The 26,413-nt window shown below is 41.1% G+C and overlaps 1 protein-coding gene across 4 annotated transcripts in view; it reads right to left on the bottom strand.

The window, feature by feature from the left end:
- Positions 1 to 13,834, bottom strand: part of jph1b (junctophilin 1b) — a 65,607-nt gene extending 51,773 nt beyond the window's left edge. For 3 of the 4 annotated variants that reach the window (XM_042332147.1, XM_042332148.1, XM_042332149.1), the window contains exons 1-2: positions 13,398 to 13,821; positions 4,424 to 5,183 (exon numbers count right to left, since the gene is read on the bottom strand). In XM_042332147.1, coding sequence (XP_042188081.1) covers positions 4,424 to 5,183; positions 13,398 to 13,776 — 1,139 coding nt within the window. In that variant the 5' untranslated portion in view covers positions 13,777 to 13,821. Of the gene's footprint in view, positions 1 to 4,423; positions 5,184 to 10,291; positions 10,365 to 13,397 lie in introns of those variants that run through there. The other variant, XM_042332150.1, reaches the window with a different exon arrangement.
- Between the last annotated feature and the right edge of the window lie 12,579 nt (positions 13,835 to 26,413).

Here is a 26,413-nt window from a genome sequence, read left to right as displayed (position 1 = left end):
TTATTCCTTGATAGTGTCAGAGTTCTAGTAGAGATTATATGGGAAATAAAGGCTTCTGCTTTTATTTTTAAAAATGGGTAGATTTGAAAACTCTTTGGTTATGTTCATCAGAACCAAATTAAAAATACTATATGTGAGTTATTGTCAAGTGAATTTCCCTTTGTTACAAGCAGGATGAGAACTGTGTCATGAAGTGATTGACATATAAATCACTGTTTACGATAACTGATCAAGAAGAAATCACTCTTAAGTAATCCTCTGAAGTACGGTAATCTATTATCAGTGAAGTAGACAAAGTAGTCTTCAGATTCGCCAGAGGATCAACTACACATCAATACTATAACTCTCCACAAGAATTGATGCAATGCTACTGATGGGATAGATTCATTTAAAAGGGTAAAAGAGTCCTTAAGACAAGACGAGGACCAAAGACATGTTGGGCAACAGAATATCGGAATCGAGCCAGCCCTCTGTGGCGGTCTCGGTAGTCCGGTTACTGAATCAGGCGCGTCCACATTACTCTAGGACACTGCTGATGACAAGCACAACCAGCCTGGCTCATCAGCAGGACTTGGAATGGCAGATCAGTCATTGGGGGCAGGGAGTCATCCGCCACTCAGCTCCTATTAACCCTGTAAGCCAAAGTCCTAACAGGTAGAGTGGTCCTATCCGTACAAGCAATGGGACAGCTTGCCAAATATTGGCAAGCTAAGTGGTTTTAGCTGGTTAGACTCCAGCAGTACCTCAATGCACACCAAGCCTTTGCTCTTGCCAATCTGCGCCTAATGCTTTCCTGAAATGGGTAAGCAGGAAGCATCCCTCCAGGGAGAGAATGTACATTTCATTCCAACAATCTCTCTCTGTAATTTCCATGCGTAGGTGGAACGCATTGAATTCTCAGTTTGGTTTGGATACTCTTAAGCATGGTGATGGGTTTCTGCAAGCGTCAGACACCCAGATGAACAAAAAAATAAACAAATAAATAAGACAAGGACTTTTATGCTTATTTGGGCTTCCTGTCATGGAACGTTAGATTGTGCAGAGAAAACCATAACTGAAACCTGATGATATTAATAAAAGCTGATGGAAATACTGCTTTGCAGACATTCTCAAAACTAGATGCAATTTCTGACTGTGTACAAAACTTTTATAATATTTAAAATTGCTACTTCTATCCACTTGATTTCATACAAAATTACATAAGTGGGGTTTCAAAACAACATTTCAGCAGCTAAGGCTAAAATAGATACTAATTATTGTACATAAGAGGATAAAATACAAACATCCAGTGACACTAACCACAGGAAATAAAGTTCAACAAGCTGGTCTTGGGCCAACCTTTACGGAATTATGTATCATTCCTAAGATAATGATTACATAATAACTATTATATTCAGATCATAATTTGTCAAATTCAAAGCTGCTGCTTTTTTAAATGCATAATAACCTAACATTGCCTTAAATTTCAGTTAGAAACCATAGGTGAAATACCATAGCTGTACCATATAATTTCATATTGAAAGACTAGAATAAGCTTCTAGCCTTACTGAATAACAGGAATAGGATGGCACGTAAAGGCTGCTCCTTCATTAAGTCTATAGCAACTCTATTTCCATTCAGCCAACCTTCTCCACATCGGTAATATCCTTACTTACCAAGTATCAATTTACCTCTAAAGGATATCTCAATCAACCATCTATGGAATTCTGAGGAAGGCCATTAATTTATACAGCTTAGGAATAGCTTTGGTCCCAATTAATGGTCACCATTAAAAATCACCATTTTTCAGATGTCTTGAGATTCCTCATTGTTATAGATTAAAAAATGCAAAAGATGAAAAGGGTGTACAATAGTGCCACTGGTTGAAGTATAAGTGGCAATGATAAATATGGATAATTACTCAAAATAACTTAGCTCAGATTAGTTTATTAGAACATCGGCATTGCTCACTTGGTAGTTTGCCCTGATCGACTTCTGAACAAAAAATCAGTGTCAAGTTAAATCTATTATTTAGGCTCATCTGCATCACAAAGAACAAAACGTAAATCAGTCGGGACCTATAGTCCACCTGAGTTTGTACTATGGACACAATAAGGGGCAGCAGAAGTGGACAAATAGAATTAATTTGGTGTTGGGTATATAAAAATTTGGATTTTATGGAACACCAAACAACGTATGTGACATATACAACACTTTAGGTAAACTCTGTATTTGAGTAAATGATTAGAATTTCATTCCCCTTCATATTTAAAACTATAAAAAGTTTAGCACATTGACCCTACACTCTTGCTAGCTATTCCATTATAACTATATACCTCAATTCCAAATCCCTGCTCTATTCCTGTACCCTGCTATACTGTGTCTTCAATTACTTATCCAATTCCATTTTAAATCTAATTACAATCTTAGCTACAGTGGCTAATTGTTACAAAGCAATTTGTATTCTAATAGAATTTGACGATTTATATGGACAAAGTCATGGTTCACTCCTAATAAAATATTCTCTCTGTGGTCTCCTGAATTATTTACATAAATATGAAGTTAGGACAAGAGGTGAAAGGAGGATATAGCATTAACTCACCTGTTCCTGAATCCAAGGGAGGGTTAGGGAAGAAGAGAAAGTGATTAGCAGGGACTTGTGAGAATAAATACACTTTATATATGGTTTACACAAAACACAGATATAAAAACATAATGCAGACATACTTGTATGGAGTGTATTCATTTGATAACATAAAACAAACATCAACAGTATGTGAATGCACAAAATACCAAAACAGTGTGAGGCAGCATCAATAAGGCAAACAAGACTCTGAACTATATTGCCAGTTGAGTTCAGATGCCTAAAAGCAAAGCTCCATCTGTATGATGCTTTGGTCAGTCTGCAGCTGGAGTACTGTGTACATTTTGATCACCATCACATAAAGGGTCTGGCCAGGTACTAGAGGTAGGGCAGAGGAGAGCAACAAGGATGATTCCCATTGATAAATGGAATGAGGAACAACTTGTCTCCCAGGGGATGAAAAGAGTAGTTTCAGAGGGGCCCTTATAGATCTACCTCTATGACTGTGCTTTCGGCTTTAACCCCCTCCCCCCACACACACCCCTCAATTTCAGGCTCCCACTCCATCTCTGTAAAGTGCTACGAGACATTTTCCCAAAATGAAACACACTATATATTATTCAACTGTAAACTCTTATATAAATTGCTGAATGGGATTATGAAGCAAATCCCAAATAATACTTCCAGATACATCAATGCATTAGCGAACAATCCCACAAAGCACCAGCAGATTTTGGAAGTTACGCTATAATAAAAACTCAATTTGCACACAGTTACCCAATAAATAAGCGATAGCAGTTTTCAAAATGAACTGTGATAGAGGAGTCTATCATACACTCACCAGTAAGAATAGAGATTATTGTTTCATTATAGGAATGCAACTAAAAGACGACTATTTTTAGCAATGTATGTTGGACCTCTGGGTTTCAGAAATGCAGAATATTTGGGCTCAGTGTCCCCAGACGAAAGAGGGGAAGCAGGATGCCTATTTCTGACTGCTACCTAGGGCTTCCACCGACTTGAAATTGTGCATGTGTGGTATAGGTTAAGGATAAGATCTGTCTAGGCTTTGATAACACCACTATAATGCAATGTCAGCAACACTCACTGTCTAGGCTCACTCATAAAAATGACTATTGAAATGAGCTACTGGAGGGTTGCTACTACCTGTGAAACTGTACGCCACAATGAGTCACTCTCTTAAGCTGAAAGGAGAAACACATTTCCTACATTTTTTTAACAACAGATTTCCTGCACTTCAAAATGTTATATTGTGAGAATGTCAAACTAATGGGATGTTTTATAAATATTGTAATACACTTTCCTTAGAGGTTCCAACAGTATAAAAACATACACATTCATATTTTGTTTCTTTTTAACAATTCAAGTTAATACCATGTCTAAGGTAACTGCAAAAAATATTTTTCATTTCCCCCAGTGGCTAAACACCAGACAATGTAGCACTCAGCTCTGCAAAGCAAAGGGTTGCAAGTTGGAATCCTGGTCTGTGCTGAGTTAGGTGATCTCACTCAGAACAGCAGTTTGGGCACTAACCTGACCTTTATGTCTCTGTCCCAGGGAGAAGAAATCTCAGCTATGGTTTCCACTGCTGATTGCTATCTAGTTACCTCTGCTGGAAAGTTCGCGTGTGAATCTCATTCTTGCCTGTGAAGCCCAACGTGGTCAAATTATCTGCCAACATTCAATGTTTGGGCTCACATTTGAAGAATGATCAATTGGGTGAGGTATTGGAAAGCATTCAGTGCTCATGGATATGTACCTTATTGAGTCACTGGCTTCAGGAGGAGGGGAGAAGACAAAACAAGTTTGTGGCATTATGGCTAACAGAATATCACTCACCTCGAAGCTGCTATTTCCACTTTTGTTTTAGCGATTGCTGCAGCTCGATGCGCTCCTTCTATGGCTCTCTCCACTTTTTCTTTAATTTTGCTGGTTCTTAGGGGTATAAGGTGCTTTTTCTTTCCTCGTACTAAAATGTTATTTTTATATTTTCCTTCTTCCTTTGTGCCATCTGGAAAGGTCGTACATCCGTATCCGTTCCTTTGATTATTCAACCATTCTCCCTCGAACTTCATACCATTCGAGCGCTCACTTACACCAAAACCACTGCGTTTATCATTTTTCCATTCCCCCATGTATGACTCAGTTGTGGTGGCATCAACATGGTCTTCAACTGGACAATATTCAGAATCACCTTCTCCAAAACTGATTGTTGAATTGGCATCACTATTTGCTGAACTTATTCTGCTCATCGATGCTTCACTCCGAACCGAGCTGCGTTTGCTGGCTAAAGATGATTTAGACTCAGACTTTCTAAGCTTCAGGTTTCCCAAGAGTGATCCTCTTCGAAAAAAACCCTTTTTCTTGCCAGTCATTAATTCTGTGTCACTGTGAAATGTGAGGACAAATCCACCCCTTGTACCAGCTGGACTATCTGCAGATATATCGTGTAGAATAGTGCCATTGCTTTGCTCACTGCGGAGTGAAGACAGGGAGGTGCGGAGTGGTGAGCGGATGACAGTGGCCATTCCATACGGCACACTCTGGCGTACACCATAACCATGACGCATTCCTCCAGCCCACTGTCCCTGGTAGGTTCCTTCAGAACATGGATTAAAAAGAATTAAAATGTGCACACAACAATTCTCAAGTTTTAAATACCCAAATGTAATGGCGATTAGACACGGTTTTGGGCAGTACAGCTCTCATTGTTCCTTCAAAAGATTCACAGCAAATATTTCCAATTCTGCAGTCGGAATATTTTTCCAAACAAATCAAACTCAATCTGAAATTTCACACTAACCTACATATATTAATTTTAAATTTTTAATATTTGTGTGAATGTCAGTTATATGAAGGGCAGCTAATGATGGTAAACTGCTTGAACAAATCATGCTTCTTTACAAACTAAAGATTGATTTTACTGTGAATATTAAACACCAGAAAAATGAGAACGTATAAAATAGGTCACTTCATTATTCTCTAAATCTAAAAAAGGAGACTTTAAATTTCATAGTATTTTTGTTTTCAGAACAATGCAACACATAATTAACTTAAGCTACCGAACAGTTGTCCCAAATCCATACTTGTTGAAATGTCACTGCCAGAATTGTACACAAATGCAGATATTAACATCGCACAAGATAACGTTCTGCTTCACTGAATGGGGGAACAAAAAAAAACAGTGGAACATGCTTGTGCAAGAGGTGGCAAACAATGTAATAAACTGCTGTCGAAATTGGAGATCATTGCTATTGTGAACTTAAGGTCTCGGCCCTGAGCAGGTTTGGAAAGCATCTGAGAAAGTCTCTAGAACACTATTTTGCTTTACACACACATGTATGTTGTCAGTCAAACTTCACATTTAAATTCACCTCTTGGTTACACTTTACCCTATAAGTAACAGTGCTGCCAAGAAGCATTTGACTCAGAAAAGAAATCAGAGGGGCTGTATCATCAGACAGAGAACCGAATAATTAAACATTTTCTTCCACTGTTTGGGGACAACAACAACTTGCATTTACACAGAACCCTTTATGTTGTAGAATAACATCTCGGCGTCCTTTACAATGATCGGGTCAATGCTAAGCAAGTTGGGTGGAATAGGAGAGGAGCAGGCAGAATCTATATTAGCTCCCAATAGGGAACTAGATAAATATCTATAATAATAACAATAAAGTACAAGAGATTATAATAATATAATCTAAAACAAGAGTAAAACTACAGTGGTATGGGGAAAGAGTAAGCAAATGGAACGGAAAGAGTCAGCATAGGCACAATGGGCCGAATAGCTTACTTCTGTGCCATAAATTTCTATGGATCTATGGTTCTATAACATTGGAATAGAGGATAAAACCTTTTTATGGCTAAAAATGACTTAGGCTTTCACAAATCCTGCTCAGAGCTTTGACGACTATATGAAAGTATCAGAATTGTGTAAAAAGTTTATTTGAACCCCTGATTAGAGACCTGAATCTTGATAGAGCCCTTCTGCACACTTTATTAATTAAACTCAGCCAAAATAAGTTCAACTAAAACATTAGATTTGAACAGAAATGGAGAAATCACAAAGGATTTCCTCTACTTAAATATTTAACTTCTTTGTAATCTAAGATGTAAAACTTTAATACTTTAGTTTTCATTGAACCTTTCGAAAATGTTTGTCTATTCAGGAAGGACACTGAATTGTTTTGGACTTAAAGACACTGAATAAGCACAGTATAACACATAATCTTTGTAGTATTATAATTAACTTTCAGTTGCATTTTAGCTAAAATAGTGGGTGTGATTTGAGAATATTAAGTACGCAACTATATCTGTTAATTTGTTGTATAAATTTGTGGAATATTAATTTGAGTCGACTACATCTTAGGTAAGAACGTGACCATCAATACTACCCTCAGTTATATTCTAAGAGCATCCAGCACTAGACTACAAACACTCTGCAAAACACTACTTAGAAGGAACAGCACCTTTTAAACTTACAGCACCTTAAAAGCAGCACCTTTTAAAATGTATTGCTTATAAATATTGGCACTTGACTGTGAAGAACACAATGTTCAAGACTACATTAGCCTTCACTATAACATTTCAGCCAACCACAATTTGGAGGCCCAACTCAATGGCAATCACAATATTCATTAAAAAAAATCTATTATTAGCTAGCTGTCAAGTGGTTCCGTTTTTTTTAGAAACACTTCTATTCATAACACTAATCCTCGCATTTGATATAACGCCTTATCATATCTTTGAAATGTCTTATTTTTACAAAATCCTGCTTTCCAAATTCTGAATGTTCCAAAATGCTACATAAATAGAGTAAATCTTAGACCCAGTTGGGATTTCTCTTCATTAGTATTCTAATTGTATTTGATTGAGTCCTTTCAATATCTTTCTGCATCAGAATCAAAAAATATGAAAATCATTGGTTTATTGAAAGATGACTGTATGGTGAAGAATGTTGCTATAACTTGGTAGGTTCCTACAATCTACTTCATAACATAAATGTTAAAAAATGAGTGACTTGTTTCCTGGATGTTAAAAGTGTACATGTGGATTTTGACAGCGAAAAAGCCTTTCAGCATTTGAAGCAATTAATCATGTGGTTATGTGGTCATGTGCAAGCTGAAGGAAGTGACATTTGGGGAATACAAGTAGATAAAACCATCAGAATGGTGTGTTGTCCCACTAAGAAAATGAACTGAATCATGAGAATACATAGCCAATATACAGCTAAAAAGATGGAGAATAAGTAAGTAAGTAAGTAAGCGATATTGAATTTGTAAAGGGAACTAGTCTGAGCCCTAGAGTACTACTTACAATTTAGGTAACTGTATTATATAGTAGAGAAATCTTTGTATTGGAGGAGGTAAAGCAAAGGGCAACTAGTCTGGATCTAGAATCAGGCACTTTAAATTATAGGGTACAATCTGGTCTCCAGTGTGGATGATGCAATCAAAGCTATTTTAATTCAGTGGTTCTACACTTCATGAAACAGCCCATTGGATCTGCTAAATCTACAGTACTATAGTCATATTTAAGATTAAAATAATTATTTCAGAAATGTAAGAAAATGTATGCTGTTTGATGAAATCTGGGGAGAAAATACATTTGCAAGAAAAATCCCTACACTATTTTTTTTAAAAAGGAGCAATCTTTAAAATAAATCTTCAAGATAATTTAAAAACATTACAATTTTAATGTTAATTATCTCAACACTTGAGCAATGAGGAGTGATTACACACTAGGGGAATGTGGATGATGGAGAAGATTGGAATGTCTCTTAACTGAAATATTTGGGGGCTCTAAACAGTATGGAATGCCTTACTTAATATGTTGAACAAATTCATAGGAAGGAATCAGAGTTCCACACTCTACAAGTACTAATGGAATGGACTGTTTATATTTAACTATTTTACTTAGCAAATATATAGAATAGTTTACTCAGGAAGGTGGAAAGAGGCAAATGGATGATGTTTCGACATTGAAAGCCTTTGGATGGTATGTGATAGATCGAGAAATAATTTTTGAAAACACAACTCGCCAGACAGACCATAAAACATAAAACTTTAGTGGGATTCTCAGATGCTTTGAAAAAAAACTCCATTAGAATTCTGGAAAATGCAAAACTGAAAACATTACAATTTTAATGTTAATTATCTCAACACTTGAGCAATGAGGAGTGATTACACACTAGGGGAATGTGGATGATGGAGAAGAATCAGATATTCTCTTAATGTAGTGTGGAGCATACTTTATTTTCAGGAGCTTGGATCCTCCATAGATCCAGACAGAAAAATATTGTTCTGTTTTAACAAAGGATAAACCAGTTAATTCTGCCTCAGTTAAAATATGAGCAGAACACTGAAATCGCACACCTATGAGAGGTGCCTGCTCTGGTACCTCAGAGAATAAATGTATTCCATTTAATAAAACAAGTACTGTATTGAAGAAACAGTGTCTTTCCATCAGCTTTCCTAAGCCAGATGTTATATAAGAGTTTAAGCTACACAGTAAACTTATATGGACGTTCAAATGTGTACTTTAGGTTACATATAGATATGTATTACATAGAATGATACAGCATGGAAACAGACTAATTGTCCTAACTGGTCTGTGTCAAATCAAACAGTGATAAATTGGTAAAATTTGGTTATCATTTAAATAATCGAACACTAAAAAGTTTGATGTGTTAAATAAAGTAAATTGGAACAGTTTTAATTTTAAAATGAATGGCTTTAGTGGATTTCACTGGAACACCATGATTACAAGCTGTTAACCTTTATCATAGAATCATAGAATTATACAGAACAGAGGGAGACCATTCGGCTCATTGTGTCTGTGCCGGCTCTTTGAAAAGAGCTATCCAAATCAATCCCACTCCCCCGCTCTCTCCCTATACCTCTGCAAACTTGTCCTCCCCAACTAATTATCTAGTTCTCTCTTACAAGTTGTTATCAAATCGGCCTCCACCACCCTTTCAGGCAATGCATTCCAGATCCGATCAACTCGCTGTGTGAAAACTCGCTTTAGCAGCTGATTACATGTTTGCAGAACAATATTACAGCACTTTATAAGCTCTGGAAATAATATAGAGAGGACTGTGGAACTTCTCTCTCAAGTACACAACATTTTCAATATTGTTTGTGTTATTAAGTATTTGGATTTGACCATATTAATTACAATGTTATAAGTACATGATTGCTTAATTAATTCTGCTTTGATGCAAGATAGAATTTGTCTTCGGTTTTTCTAACTGGGTTTAAATGTCACACGCAGTACTCTGTACCCAAGTTAGGTATTTTGGGTTAATGATGGCATTGGTTGATAATGTAATGTAGAAAACTATTTTTAAGTTAGTGATCAGATTACCCTCCACTACCTCAATATACTCTATTCCTTTCCTACTGCAGGCTGATCACAAACTGTTGATTTGGGTATAGGCAGCATGATAAAAGAAAGCAGAAATAGATTTCAGTGTTCTGTCGGGTCACTATAATATGGTAACATTCCTAAAATTCGATGAATTCAACATTTATCAGACTTGTGAAATGAAATATAAAAGATTTTAGGGGGGGAACAACATATGGAGCTCTTATTTCTCTTCCTATTTTATCACCAAATACTTGTGAATCTTACCGCACCCAGATATGTGGTGCCATGATTAAAAAAACATTCACTTAGCTTTATTTTCTTCCCTCTTCGAGGCATTCAGTATAATTTCATGGGAAGCAGCAGGCCTCCAGCATGTTTCTCAAGCTGCCATTCCTCTTGTAAAAATCTGAACAATGAGTTTATTAGGATGTTGTTGTGGAGGGGGGTGGAGAGGGGTCAATATATGGATAATCCATGCCTTCCACTAAGGGCCACTGGATAATAATTGAGACCAAGAAATCTGCCATTGCCCCTCACTTTCCTTAGCTCAGGAATCACTCTTTCGCCACACCGTCTATCCACTCACCCACTGTCCCATTTGTGATGACTATGTACAAAGGGATTGAACCTGGGAATCACATAATCTGTATAACCAAGTACTAAAGTCAGTAATCAGGTTTTTTTTACCTTCAAAATAAGTAAATCTAAATTGAACCTCCTTTACTTTTTGGTATTATTTTCTAGCATCAAGAAGTTTCTTCATATGCATTTTCTACTTTTGCTTAAGTGTAATCCAACTGATACATGTTATACTGCATTCACAGGCATGAGTTTTCACAATGTATTGATTCTTATGCTTCCTCATCTCTATAAAAATCGCCTTCCAAATTGAAATATTGGGGATGCAATATTTCAATAAATTAGAAATTCAATGGGAGAAAGTTGCTTCTGACACTGGGGCCAATTTCTCTATAAACTGGGCACTCAACATTTTCCCCTAAAATTATTACTAAATCTAAGGGAATACAATTGACTTCCTTCCAATCTTCCATTGCAAGTGTGCAGAGAAATTCAGTATTCAGCACTGTGTTCCAAAATCATTACAACAAAATAACGCTTGAGTAATTCATACATAAATTATTGAAACAAACTACAACTTGCAGTGACTGCAGGAGAAACCAATACGACAAGTGCCTTCAGCCACTTCGGCCCAAAACTCTGGAACTCTCTCCCTCAATCCCTCCGCCTTGTCCACTCCCTCACCACCTTCAAACCCCACCTCAAGATCTTCCTTTTTGATCGCGCTTACGATCACCACTCCCTTTCCCCCTGGCTCGGTGTCAGACTCCACCACTGTGAAGCGCTCCGGGACCCTAACCCGCATGAAGGGTGATATATAAATGTAAGTTGCTGCTGTTGTCTGCGCTAATCAGAAGTACAATAGTTGAATGTGGTGGTGGTGGGTGGAACCCAAGGACCCATTTCATCTTTGATAGGATTTGAATAATTTTGCAAAGGAAAGTTGTTGAAAGCCATTACCAAATTAAATGTGTAATGTATTTAAAATGTGCACACCTAGTCTTTATGCTTAAATTAACATTTCCATTCTCTGGAAGGAATTGTAGCCACTCATATGTATGCATGTGTGAACATAACATAAATGAACCAGCCAGAGTACTTTAATACGATTGATGTATTAATGTGGCTCTTTAATTTTTTAAAATTATTCCAAATAGTCGTATACACATTCTAAAATGTGCAGAACTTATCTGGGATCCCTTATAGCATATGATTATTGACCACTGAAAGCCACCCTCCTTCCACGTATTCAGCTGCTGTTTAGGCTGATTTAGGTGGATCTGGACATCTGTTATTGCATTTTTCTTCCTCTCCTCGCTTGCCACGTGTATTATATTTTCTAAATAAGCGATCATAATTCCGGAAACGTACATCATAGTTTTGCATTTCACCAGTTTACTGGCATTGAGTTTTGAACAGCTAATTGTCACTAACTTCCTTCTGCGTTAATATCATTTAAAGAAAACAAAACCTATGCAGGTTATTCTGCCTCCCACACACACACACTGCCTTCATCTGGATATTAATTGCATTTAAAGCTAAGATAAAATCTCTCATTTCATTTGTCTGCAACTAGCTGTTGGCCTGACTCGCGACATGTGGAATTAAGAGTAAGGCAGTACCCACCCCAATCCCAAACAACGTAATGCAATCTGCAAAAAACAAATCCTATCAGAGATAAGAATATTCCTTTTCCTGTATACGTCCTGAGCATCTGATCACAGGTTAAACAATTAAAGTTAATTCAGCTGCTTGCTTGCACCATTCCCTAAATCGAAGTTAGGGATTGCTCTCAGTCTCTGTCTGTGTGTGTGTCTGTGTGTGTGTCTGTCTGTCTGTCTGTCTGTGTCTCCTGATAGTGATTCAGTAACACTGCACAACTTTTTTTTGCAAAATGTGACCCCCCCCACCCTCTCGCTTTGCTGTTTCTGAAATGCAGATCATATATAGCAGTGGCCTCTGCCTGAGACTGTGTGTCTTACGTTCAAGTGATTCTACACGTCAGTGACAATCTGTTGTGAACACATCATCCACACGACACACAGCAAAGCAGAAGGGAGGAGGGGGGGGGGAGAGGTGTGTGGGGGGGGGGGGGGGAGAGGTGTGGTGTGGGGGGAGAGGTGTGTGGGGGGGGGGCTCAGGGAAAACACTTCAAACTGATCATTCAAATTGATTCGCTTTCTTTTTGGGGGGTGGGGGGGGTTGAGCAGTGAGAACTGCACTCGTCTGTCTCTCCTTTTATTGTGGGGTTGGTTGGTGGTGGTGGTGGTGTTATTTTATGTTAAGCAAACGATCCAACCCCCCAATATATCTTTTTTTTTGACAATCCCAAATTAAAACCATACAAAAGTTATTTTTTTTGGAGGGGGAGGGGTGGGGGGGGGGGGGGGACTATATTTAGGGGTAAAAAAAATAATGTTTTAATCAACCACCGTCTTACAGAGATACAACGCAATTTATTTGCAGACCCGAAGGGGTAGAGTTGTCCCATCTCCCATTGTTGAGCTCTGTGAGGGACGTTCAGACTACACCAAACGTATATTTATTTTTTAAAAAAACAAAGAAATATATATATATATATATATATAAATTAAAAAAAATAAACCAACGGGTTAATATCAGACACCGTCGCGCAGGGCGATCCAATCCTTTTGAGACCCGGGTAAAAGTTGTGCCATCCCCCGGTCAACTGAACTGTGGTGGGTGTGAGAGCAGAACTGGTGAGGTTTGTGGTGTGACACAGACACACAGACACACACACACACACACACACACAGAGACAGCACAGCACAGGCGGCTCCATCTCTGTGTCTCTGTGTCTCTGTGTCTCTCTCCCTCTCCGGGGGGTTCAGTAACTCACCGCCATCTCCGTAGGTCTCCACTCCGTACCCGTCCTGCAGCCCATTGCTCCAGGTGCCCTCGTACCTGGCCGGGCTGGTGAGGCTCTGGCGGAGTCCGTACCTCCCCTTGAAGCCGTGTGTCCACTCTCCCCGGTAGCACCAGCGCCCCTTGGTCTCTATCCCCAGTCCGTGGCGCTTGCCCTGGGTCCAGTAGCCCTGGTAGGTGTTGCCGCTGGGCCAGGTGTAAACTCCCACCACCTCGAAACCGTGCGCCCAGGAGCCGCTGTACTCGCCCTGGCCCTTCGGCCCCGTGCAGATGCCGTGACCGTGGGCTTTGCCGTCCTCCCACCCGCCGCAGTAAGTCCCTCCATCGTCGAAATCAAACCTTCCTCCAGTCATGCATGAAACGGTGCGGGCGGATCACGCACACACTGAAATCAATCGTAACGTCGGGGTGGCGGGCGGGCGGGCGGGTGGGTGTGTTTTGTTGCTGCTGCTGTTGTGTGTGTGTGTGTGTGTGCGTGTGTGCAAAAAAAAAAGTGGGCAAAGAGTGTGTGAGTGAGTGTGAGTGTGAGTGTGCGCTGGGCTGAGCCTCAGCAGAAAGCAGGTGGGCGATGGCGGGTTGGGTTGGGTTTGGAGCAGCCGCCCAGGTTGTGTGAGCACAGACTGGAGAGACTGACTGGCCGGGGAGGCGGGCACAGCGACTGCAGGGACTGACTGGCCGGGGAGGCGGGCACACACCGCCACACACACACACACACACACACAGGGACCGCAGAGAGCTGCCGACGGGGGGGGGGCACAGTGCGTGGGGAAGGGGGTGGGCACAGTGCGTGGGGAAGGGGGTCGGCACAGTGCGTGGGGAATGGGGGGTGGGCACAGTGCGTGGGGAATGGGGGGTGGGCACAGTGCGTGGGGAATGGGGGGTGGGCACAGTGCGTGGGGAGGGGGTTGGTACAGTGCGTGGGGAGGGGGTGGGCACAGTGAGTGGGGAGGGGGGTGGACGCAGTGACTGAGGAGAGGAGTGGTTGTGTGGGTACAGTGGGCTTGGAGGGATGTGGGCAGAGTGAGAGGGGTGGGCACTGCGAGTGGGGAGGGGGTGGGCACAGCGAGTGGCGTGTGCACAGTGAGTGGGGAGCGGGTGGTCACAGTGAGTAGGGAGGGGAGTGGGTGCAGTGGGTGGGAGGGGAGTGGGTACAGTGAATGGGGAGGGGAGTGGGTACAGTGAGGGGAGAGTTGAGTGGGCACAGTGGGAGGGGGTGAAGTGGGCACAGTGGGAGGGGGTGGAGTGGGCACAGTGAGAGGAAGGAGTGGGCACAGTGAGTGGGGAGGTGAATGAGCACAGTAAGTGGGGAGGGGAGTGGGCACAGTGAGCGGGGGTGGAGGGGTGGAGGGGTGGGAGTGGGCACAGTGAGCGGGGGTGGAGGGGTGGGAGTGGGCACAGTGAGCGGGGAGGGTGTGGGAATTGGGCAATGGATAGGGGCAGTGAGAGAAGAGAGGAGTGAAGAGATGGGAGATGTTAACGAGGGAAGCGATGCGTGGGGAGTGGGCAGCGAGGGAAGAGATGGGGGAAATGGGCAAAAGTCACTGGGGGGCAGAGAGTGGGCACAGTGGCCGAAGAGGTGCAGGAGAATGGGGCAGTGACCGGAGAGAAACGTGGGGAAGGGGCTCAGTCAGTGGCGCAAGGAAATGGGCACAGCGTGAAGAGATGCGGGAGAAGGTGGTGTGTGACTGAGGCGATGAGAGGGGAGTGGGCACAATGATACACGGGGGTGAGGAGAGGGGGGGTGGTGGGGGGGTGGGGTGGGGGGGCCAGTGACTGAGGGTGGGGAGGTGGGCACTGTGCCGGGAGAGAGGAGAGAGAGGGCTAGTGCAGTGTCTGGCAGGTGGGTATAGTGAGTGCAGAGACCAGCTGAGGTGGGTAAGGCACAATGGCTTCAGTGACTGGCAGGAGAGGTGGCATAATGACTTCAATGACCAGCAGGGGAGCTGGGCATCAATGACTGGAGAGCCTGGCAAGGAGATGGCTTCAATTGCTGTTGGTGGGTATAAGCAACAAAGAAAGGCTGGAGGAGAAAAGCTCTCCCCCCCCCCCCCCCCCCCCCCCCACCCACCACGTACAAATAAACAGAGAAGGAAATCGATAGCGAGAACACAGTGAGAGAAAAAGGGGAATCACAGGAGGTGGGAGAGGATGTGAAACGTAAAGGATAAGGGAAAACAAACCAAGAAAGGGAAAGCAAACAACAGCAGAAGGTAAAAGTTATGGGCACATGAGTACATAAATTACAAGAAAGAGAAACTTGGATGAAACGACACCGTTGGGGGGTGGAAAACGAGAACAATATCAAGGAAGGAGAAAAACAACAGCAAAGGGAAAACAGGTGATGAAGGTAAAATCAAGATAGAAAATGAACTTGTTAGGGAATAGCGACTGAGCAAAAGGGTGTGAAACGCACAGATAAGAAAACGAGTGAATTCAATTAGACGAGACCACAGAGAAGTAACTGGTGAATAATGTAACTGGATCTGAAACGCATGTGAACGTGTGTGTCGCTTTGTACCATGTAAAAGGATCTGCACACCTCAAAGAGATCAGACATCTGAGGGATATCAAGCCTCTGGCTGGAAACGAAGGAGTTGAACCTATCAAACTGATACCACCGAATTGAATTGCACCTTAAAACACGGTGTAGGGATGTGTGTGTACTGCATCTAATCAATAAACGTGGGATCAATTCCCACGCAGAGATGGTGACTCCGCTGTACCGGATTGAAAATTGTTTGGAGAAATAGAAATTGCAACTGTTGACTGTAAGATTGTCCGTACAAGGCAATGACTAAGAGGAGAGAAGTCAGGTCATTATTCAACATTCATAGTTGGTAAATATATATATTACACTCATTTGGAGAATGGTGTGGCACTGACAGCCTTGTGTTACTGTTAACAGATACCGAGGGGAATTTTCATAAGCAATTGCAACATTTAGTTTTCCCTTTAGCCCGGTCTTGGTTTCGTTTAAGGTCTTATTCCTGGTGTGCAAAATCACCAGTTGTCTTTGCAATGTTGCCTCTACAATATTTAGTCCCCAACTATCAGTGCCGCACCTCTTCTGCAGAACAGGTTCAAACTTATTGTAAGCATTTGCATTTACATGGACCGTGTTTGGCTACTGATCCCTTTGCACAAAAAAAANGCCTGATGCAGGTTTGACAAGCCATGTTGTTTTCCAAATAAACCAGAACACACTCTCGATCCCAAGTGCCACCAAATTAACACGACTTGTCCGGAAAAAGGTAAATTGGAATTGAACTTCGCTACGCTTTTGCCAGAGTTTCAGTCTGAGGCCATGTGTCCTTTCTTTTAGAGGCTTAACTAAGTAAATGGAGTGTGTAATTGGAGGAATAGTGCGTCACACATCCTCCCAGAATAGAAACAAGAATAAATATGGCAATGGTTCTGTAGCGCTGAGGATTGAGAGGGGGATTGCGTTAGTGAATATGCAGAGATTCGGGATGGCAACGACGTTAATGTGACGTTCAAACAGCCGCACACAAACACACACCTATATATCTGTCAAACAGCTGGAAAGATAACTCACACCACAGGACGAGGAAGGTACAAAAAGCACCTGCAAAATCTACTGGTGTGTCAACACTTGCAAAAGAGGTTCCTTTCAATGCCAAGTATCTCCGGACCGAACAAAACGCACCCTATAAACGCATATAAGTGGAGAGTTTATGCTTTTGGCGTGTGCAGCTTCAGATATCTGTATCCTCCACTGAAATAACACGTGGAACAACGGGTATGAGTGGAGACACAGCGTTAATCAGTGGAGTACAACAAAAGTTGTATGAAGTATAAGAATAACTCTAGCGATCAATAACCTAACCTGAACCCTAATATAAGATGACAGATTTGACAAGTTTGACAGTGATTTCCTCTCCTCTCCCTAATTGCACAGTCGTTTTTTTGTATGTTTTTTTTTGTCAGCTTTGGGCCCCTTCTAACAATAGCAGTTCTCAATGAAGTAGTGACAGCCAATTCAATTCATCTTATTGATGCACGCTGATCTTCACACTTACAAAGTTAATATTCCTAATATAAACACTGCATATTTCTCCAGAAATTCTTTGCAGTCATGATCGGAATGTATTATGTAATGAGATCTAAAATGGTAATTGGTTAAATAGCCCACGGGCTGGTCAGGTTCGAATGCTACAATGTAATTAGTTCTGTAATTAACCACCAATGTATGGCATTGCAGGTCATTCTGTAATCCCTTTCAATGGTTAAATGAAATGGAGTCCTGTAGCTCAGTGATTAACAACAACAACTTGGGTTTATGTAGCTCTCTCCACGCCGGACGGCGTCTCAGAGCGTTTTACAGTAACGGGTCCCGGGGCCGAGTCAGGGGGAGGGGGGGGGAAGGTGACCAAAGGCGCGGTCGAAAAGAAAAGTCTTCAGCATAGACCTGAAAATGGGAAGGGAGGGAGCGAGACGAAGGGAGTGAGGAAGGCAGTTCCAGAACCTCGGGGCATAGTGGCTGAAAGCACGGCCGCCGAGGGTGGAGCAGAGGACTCGGGGGACAAGGAGGAGGTCAGACCCGGAGGAACGAAGGCAACGGGTATTGTTTTGAGGAGAGAGGAGGTCAGAGAGGTAGGGGGGTGCAGAGGAGTGCAGGGACTTGAATTCAAGGGTGAGGATCTTGAAGTCGATCCTCTCTGGGACAGGCAGCCAGTGCAGTCTGGCAAGGACTGGAGTAATCGGTGAGTGGAGTTTCGTGCAGGTGAGAATGCGGGCGGCAGAGTTCTGAATGAGTTGGATTTTATGGATGGTAGTGGATGGGAGACCGACCGGCGAGGAGGGCATTGGAGTAGTCCAGCCGAGAGGCAACAAAGGCATGGACCAGGGTTTTAGTGGCTTTTGGGGAGAGGTATTGGCGGAGACGGGCGATGCGACGGAGGTGGAAAAAGGCGGTGCTGGTAAGGGACCGGATGTGGGGGAGGAAGGATAATTGGGGGGGCGATTAGAGCGATTAGAGCACTCGCCTTGCAAATGAGAGACCTGGATTCAATTCCCGGCAGGGCGAAATGTTGGGCAAATTTCCTTACTACACACATCTCTGTTTACCTAGTAGTAAATAGGAACCCGGTTGTTAATCAATTGGCGGATCGCTTTTCTGGGGATAATAATATTTAAAAAAAATAATAATTTGGTCACTCCATCCACGACTGTTTGTGGGACACTGCTGTGCGCAATTATCCCTGAAAACATGAGATGGACATCTTTGGTCACCCATCTATTCCTACACCCAACCCCCGCCCTCCACCCTTCCTGATGCCAACCCCCTGCTTGGGTCCAATTCCCTGACTGCCCAGTGCATTGGGATATCTCCCCCAGTCATTAGTACCAATCAGTAATGAAGGGAATTAAACATCAAATGTTATTGTTATCCTGACTCTTTTTGATGGTAACCTGATTTATTACTCCAAAAAAACAGAAGTGGAAGATATGAAGAATCAATGTGCCTTAAGGATTCTTCGCATGATCAACTTATAAATTATTATGGATGACAAGTATCTTTTAGTTTTGAGTATATGAAGTCATTTAATTTGAGCTGATAGTTTATTTTACATTGCATCTAGATCATATTTTATGTTCTATTTCATGAACATAATCAGTATATTATATATATAGAATGGAACATTAAATGCAATCAATGAGTATCAGTTAAATAAAGCTGTAAATTATTGTGATTAATAATAACTTGATTTTTCTATTAAATAGTATTTAGAGGGATTCCTTGATTGTGATACTATAATATTAATGAAGAATTTTGGAAGTGATTGTGAGGGCTGCTATTTGTTTTCGCATTTTGTTGTCTGTTTCTATCAATACAGTAAGTCACTGGTCTATTTCTAGTGAATGACTACAAAATAAAAGGGAATGTGTAAAGTTCAAACAGACTTTTTTTGTTAATTTTTACAACAGATGACCTTAGCCAAGCAGAAACATTTCAAAAAGTTCAATAGTGTCTGAGGCCTTTATTATTTTCTGATCTGCCAGCTAAAAAAGTCATAACAATAGTCTTTCACTATACATTACTCCTGCATAACAGAGCTAATCTCTGGGAGACATTCAAGAAACAAAATGTCGTAACACCTTTGAGTGACTATTATTGTACGTTTGGTCACCTTTCTCCCCATCCCCCTGGCTCGGCGCCGGGATCTGTTACTGTAAAGCACTGAGACGTCCGGCGTGGAGGGCGCTATATAAATCCAAGTTGTTGTTGTTGTTTGTGAATAGTTTAGTTACGTTGACAAGTCAAAGTGCATACCAGCACTATGTCTTCTGTGGATACTTCTTTAAATAAAGTCTGTCAATCAAAATGCATGGAAAGGACCAGTAAACATATATCTTTATTAATACAAATCCAAACTTACAGTTGCTAGTCTAACGTACCACATTAATAAACCAGCCATTTGCAGGAGTGATTAAAACATTATGGTAAGCATTCTTGTTCAATAACCCAAGTTTAAAATAAAATAAAAAGATACTTGCTTTTTGTAGCATCTTCGGTTGAAACATCTCAAAGCACTTCTTCAAAGGTACATACCGTCAAGGATAGTGACTGTTTTTGTGGCAAACACTAAAGTCAACAAAGTCCTACGAACAGCCATGAGATGAATTAATCAATTAATCTGGACTGGTAGCCAGGACACCAGTAGAAACCTCTTTACTTTTTAAAGTATGCTATATGATATTTAAAGTCCACCTGAATAAGCCGACAAGTCCTCATTTGAATGCTCACCCGAAAGACAGCAGCCAACATCGGAGTATCACCATAATAATAATAATCTTTGCATTTGATGTAAAGCTTTTCACGTCTTCTAGATGTCACAAAGTGCTTCACAGGATATACTGTAAAGTGAATTGACTGTATATTTGTGGGCGAAATGCAGCAGCCAATTGTGCATAGAGGTGCCCCACAAACAGTCGTGGATTGAAGTGACCAATTTTATTATTGTTTTTTTTCTTGAGGGATTATTATCAGGCGTGTGTAATAAGGAAACTTGCCCAAGGTTTCGCTCTGCCAGGAGTCGAACCCAGGTCTCTCGCTTGCGAGGCGACTGCTCTAACCACTGAGCTACAGGACTCCTGAGCTACTTAGACTATAGACTCAAGTCCTGATATGGGGGCTTGAACCCACAAAATTCTGAACAAGCGGTCATAATCTACCAAATGGGCCAAGTTGTAATCCTATACAATCGTCTGCCTGTGGGCCCAATGTATTCAACAACCAAGAAAATAATCCTTAAAAAATAAATGTATGTGAAAATGTTCAGCTTGTACAACAATATCTGTGATCTGACCAAGACATTTTGATTACCATTATCAAACGATTGTTCGACTCTTATTTTTATACTGAGGTTTGTGTTAAATTAATGATGTCATATATTTTCATTGTTACAAAGTTAATGTCATAAAGACAGCCTAACTTTCACAACAAGATGCACAATTATTTTGTACATCTTATTAGTAAAAATCTATTAAATGCAAAGCGGTCAATTTTGAGCCTGGGTTTAAAAAATGAGCTCCTTGTAGAAAGTCGATTTTCTTGTGTTTTTTTAAGGAAGGTTTTAAGCAGCATCCTGAATGTTAATCTTATCACTTCACGCTCAGGGAAGGGGGCGAATCGTAAGGTTTGATCAATAGGAAAAATTGGGCATTCCTCTCTGGAAGAAATTATGGCAATGATGCTCATTGGTTTCATGAGTGAGTCAAAACCCCACGTTATGAGATCTCCATCAATTGAATGACAGTAAACCCTACTTCCCTGCTTCTTCCCTGGGTGTAAAAGTCTGGACACCCATATTTACGAGTCAGATGTTTTTATGAACTTTTTAAGCATTGAGGGAAAGTTCTTGCTCATCAAAGTATTACCTATGGTATTGAAAAAGGTTTTGGGAACTCAGTGCCAGCATAAAGCACATTCATATATGGTCAGATCACAGATATTGCATTGTACAAGCTGAACATTTTCACATACATTTATGTTTTAATCAAAGTTCCATCCATTCTGCGTAATCTAGGATTGCCCCTGTCATCTTGCTGCATGAGATTGCCAATCGCAAGTGATTTCAGTTCTGAATTAAAGTTAGCTCCAAAATGAACAAGAATAAGGTTGCTCACTCATTTTACATCCGACATATCGTGTGGGCTGGATTTGAATCTAGAAGTGGATATTCAAGCACAGGTGGAAGAGAAGATGATTTGGTGTAATTTGACAATGGAAATCCCCTGTTATCAAGAAATTAATCTTCAATTAGCGAAGCAGCTGAAAGCGCATTTGCAATGCTAAAACACGGAGGGTGCAGGGGGAGAGAGTGCAGAAATATCAACCCTAATCTTAGGGTAGTAAAATCATTTTGTCTTAAAATTTAAGATTGCGCAGAACTGTGCAAAATACTTAATTTCAGTTTATATCAGAAGTTGATTCTTTTCAGGAATACTGGCTTCCAAATTAAAACTAGATTTAAGAACATTCCACAGCTCTGTACTGTACAATCCTAAATGTTAAGAGAAAATAGTCTTTCAGACTAAGAATGGATGGACTTTCAAGCTTCAGAAGAGTCCCAACTTCCTTGACAGAATACACTCATAACACATTGAGGAGACTTAACTATAATAATGATAATAATCCTTACATTTGATGTAGCGACTTACCACGTCATCGAGATGTCTCAAAACCCTTGACAGAATATGGTATGAAGTAAATTGACTGTATATTTTTGTGGGCAAAATATGGCAGCCAATTGCTCACAGCAGTGTCCCACAAACAGTCATGGATTGAGTGACCAAATTATTTTTTGAAGGGATTATTACCCTGGGAAAGTGATCCGCCAATCTCAATCCACCGGGTTTTTAAACTGGCCGACATATGCTGACAGCTCCAAACTGTAAATAAAAGGCTCCCACAAGATGGACCCAGCCCTGGTCAAAGTGATAAATGACATTCTGTCCATCTGTGACCAGGACTCCCTCTGTCTCCTCGTCCTCCTTGACCTCTCTGCTGCCTTCAATACTGTAACCACTCTATCCTCCACAGCCTCTCCTCTCACCTCAACCTTTAACCAGCGCTTTGGGACGTGATCCCGACATGAAAAGCGCACTATAAATGTAATTTTGTTGTTGTTGTTGTTCAAGTGTTCTGTCCTTGAATAGTTCAGATTCTATCTCTCACACCGGCTCCACTTTGCCTCCACAAATGGCTCTGTCCTTGGTCCTCTCTTCAACCTGTTCATGCAGGTGACATGTCTTGGTGACATCATCCGCAGACATGGGATCAACTTCCACATGTACACAGATGACATCCAACTCTATCTCTCTGCCTCCACTCTCGACTCCAGAACCACTGATGTCCTGATAGACTGCCTGTCAGACATCAAGTCCTGGATGAGAGCCAACTTTCTACAGTTGAACGTCGGCAAGACCATGAGTGGCTAGCGCCACCTCCTCCGCACCTCAGGCACTGGCAACATCAGCATCCATGGATGCACACTCCCTCACCAAGCCAGTCAGAAACCTAAACCTCGGTGTCTTGTTCGATCTTTAACTTTCCTTTCTCCCCCACATTCGTGCCATGAGCCGCTCTGCCCTTCCCACCTCCACAACATTGCCCGACTCCACCACTGCCTCATCCCTCAGGCTGCCAAAACCCTCATACATGCCTTCATTACATCCAGGCTCGATTATGCCAACGCCCTGCTTGTCGGCCTTCCCAACTCTTCCCCGCACAAGCTGCAGATCCTCCAGAACTCTGCAGCTCGTGTCCTCTCCTACACCAGGCTTTATGACATAGGAACATAGGAACAGGAGTAGGCCATCCAGCCCTTCGAGCCTGTTCTGCCAGCGCCTTGGGATGTCCTCCCGAAGTGAAAAGCGCTATACAAGTGTAATCTTGTTGTTGTTGTTAATTACATCATGGCTGATTTCTACCTCAACTAATCCTTTCAATTCCAATAATTGATCCAACATGACCCCAGCACCATCACCTTGCTCCACTGGCTCCCCATCCCTCTCCAAAATTCTTGTCCTCACTTTCAAGGCCTTCCATGGCCTTGCCCCTCCTACCTCTCTGACCTGTTAACCCCTTATCAACCTGTCTGCTCCCTCCACTCAGCAGGCTCTGGCCAACTCCATGACCCTCCCCGGCCCACCACCACTATTGTTGGTAGGGCCTTCAGCCTCTCTGCCCCCACCCTTTGGAACTTCATCCCACATTCCTTTTGCCTCGCTCCCTGCCATGCCTCCTTCAAGGCACGCCTCAAAGCCCACATCTTCGACCGTGCCTTTGGCCACCCTCCTACCCTCTCTGCCCTCCACCCTCCCTGATCCCAACTCTCTCCCGCTTGGGCCCTAACCCCTGACTGTTCAGTGCGTTGGGACATCTTCCCGACATGAAAGGCGCTTTACAAATGCAATTTTGTATTGTATTTACTGGCACAGGAAAATGCACTGGTCATGTTATTAAACTACAAACATTCAGTGGTATTAAAACAACATGCAGTGTAATTAAAGCACACATATTCAGTGTTATTAAATCACAAACATGCAATGTTATTAAAACACAGTTAGTGTTATTTAGCTACAGCCTGATCATCCCTCCCCCCAGAGCAGACACCGGCTGGTCACCCCCCAGAGAGAGAGAGACACACAAGAAAACTGGTCCGAAACGGCTCTTCATCAACCATTCAAACAAGATATTGAAGTTCTTGATGCAGGTCTTAGTTACACTCTTTCTCACTGAACAGATAACGAGTAATTTAGTGGACTGATTGGTGCAGTTTAAATAATCCATTTGTTAGATTATTTATAGCCCAGATTTTGGCTCCTAACACAACTAAGCCTCAGTACAGGTATTCAGAAAGCCTGGTCACTGAAGCACAGGCATGAAATGGAGCCATCTTCAGGCCAAATACAATATTCAACAGGAAATGTAGATCATTGTGTCCTGGACAGCTCCAAGTAGAAACATTGATATACTGTATTAACATAACATGCCCTTCATGCAACTTCATAAAATAGCTATTCAATTCCCTCTTGTACTTGGAGACACTATCTGCCTCTCAGGACAGTCCATTTGGTTAAAGTGGTTAAATCTAAATTCAGTTTAGCCTACCTGTATGAGCTTTATTAGTCCATGTCACCTTGTTATAGAGTTTATGACCATATTAAACATTATTAGAAACATTATTAAACATTAGGTCATCGACCTGAAACATTAACTCACTTTCCTATTGTAATAGATGCTGCGTGACCTGCTGAGTGTTCCCAGCGACTTCTGTTGCTATTTATTATTAAACATTATTAGAGTTCAGTTTAACCGTACGCTTTAGGATTTTCAAATAAGATCTCTATTAGCCTTTCTTTGGTGTGACTATTAAGACCTTGCGTAGCCTATACTAATAACGTATAAAAGTAACTCCAGCTATCCATTTAATTATCCTCCATTCTACTCTGTCCAATGCCAAAAGGTCCCAACAGTTCCGTTTGGACCATTTCTGGTCAAAGTGACCAGAATGATCCAAGTGGAACTGCAGCAGTAGTTCTCTCTCTCTCTATATATATATATACATATATATACATATATAGTTCAGTTATATTGATGTAGTATGATGTGCAAGTGTTACGAAGTAAGTTTACTGTAATTTTCATTGCGACTTTTAATTTTTATTTGGTTTTGAATTTGGCAAAAGGTAGCCACCCAATTGGCAAATAAACGACTCGATGAATTCAGTCTTGCATTGAAAAGTGTTCCTTTTCCATCTATACCGTTAAGTATTGAATTTATTCTAACACTCAGAATATATTGTACACTAGCAGAGTTAAATGAGCTTGTTATTAGTCATAAGTTAAGTACATGTTGACAATTTTTTGCTTTTCTGGATGAATAACAAATCTGAAAAGATAATTCCATACTGTTTGTAAATAAATGATCTATTTTTAAAAAGATTATAAAGTAGGAATATAAATTGTAGGTTTTATGGTATCGCTGTCATGAATAAAAAAATAAGTTACTTGAATATTTAGCCTATTAATATTGCTATAGTTGGAGTTATTTTACGGCTAACTCATTTTTAAATCAGGGCACATAGTTTGTTTACAAACAATGAGGCTTTTATGCACCATAACACTATTCTGGCTGACCTATAGTTTACATAAGTGAATTATTCAATCAGATTTGAATAATATTGTTGCTTCGCTATCCCTGGCATCTAAACTTTTTTCCTTTCTTGCAATTTAATTATCACTCTCTGTATCTTATTTACAACTTTAGTCTTTGTCTCCCCTCTCAGTTCCTAAGCTCTGTCTGCTCCTTATCTTTCCTTCTCAGTGTTGAGCTGAACCTCAATTGAACTTTTTGGCCCATTTGGAAACCATGAAATGTGAAAAGGCAAATTCAATCCATTTAGCCTAGTAGTATAACACTTGTATTTGTTACTCTCTCTTCCATCTCTTGACATTCTGATAGTCACTAACTGGATCTAGTACCAACGCAGATGGGGAAAGAACAAGGGAATTGGGATTCGAATAGATAGTTCTAATGGCATGCTAAGACCATTGAACCTTCTGCCCTGAAATTCCCCTGATACTTTTCAGAATTGTTAAACACTTACTGTTTCCCTACAGCATATTAACATTAACAAAGGGCATTTGATTAATCAACAAGGTTAAGGTTCCAAATTCTTACCTTTTATGCACAATTATTGTTATTACTCAAACGACCAATGATATGACAAAATCATTCAAATACAATACAAATTTACAAATATAAATTGATTTATACAGCCCCTTTCATGTCAGGAGGACATCTCAAGGCGCTTAACAATCCTGGTTTGGCCCCTGAGCTGAGGGTGAGAGCCAAAGGATGTGAGGAGAGGAAAGATAATAATGATAATAATCCTTGCATTTGATATAACACCTTATCACATCTTTGAGTCGTCCTAAAGCGCTTCACAGAATATACTG

The sequence above is a fragment of the Callorhinchus milii genome, unplaced genomic scaffold (genome assembly GCF_018977255.1).
Source record: "Callorhinchus milii isolate IMCB2004 unplaced genomic scaffold, IMCB_Cmil_1.0 Scaffold2, whole genome shotgun sequence".
Taxonomy (NCBI): domain Eukaryota; kingdom Metazoa; phylum Chordata; class Chondrichthyes; order Chimaeriformes; family Callorhinchidae; genus Callorhinchus; species Callorhinchus milii.
The sequence above is the reverse complement of the archived record's forward strand: the minus strand, read 5'-3'. Positions and strand labels throughout refer to the sequence as shown.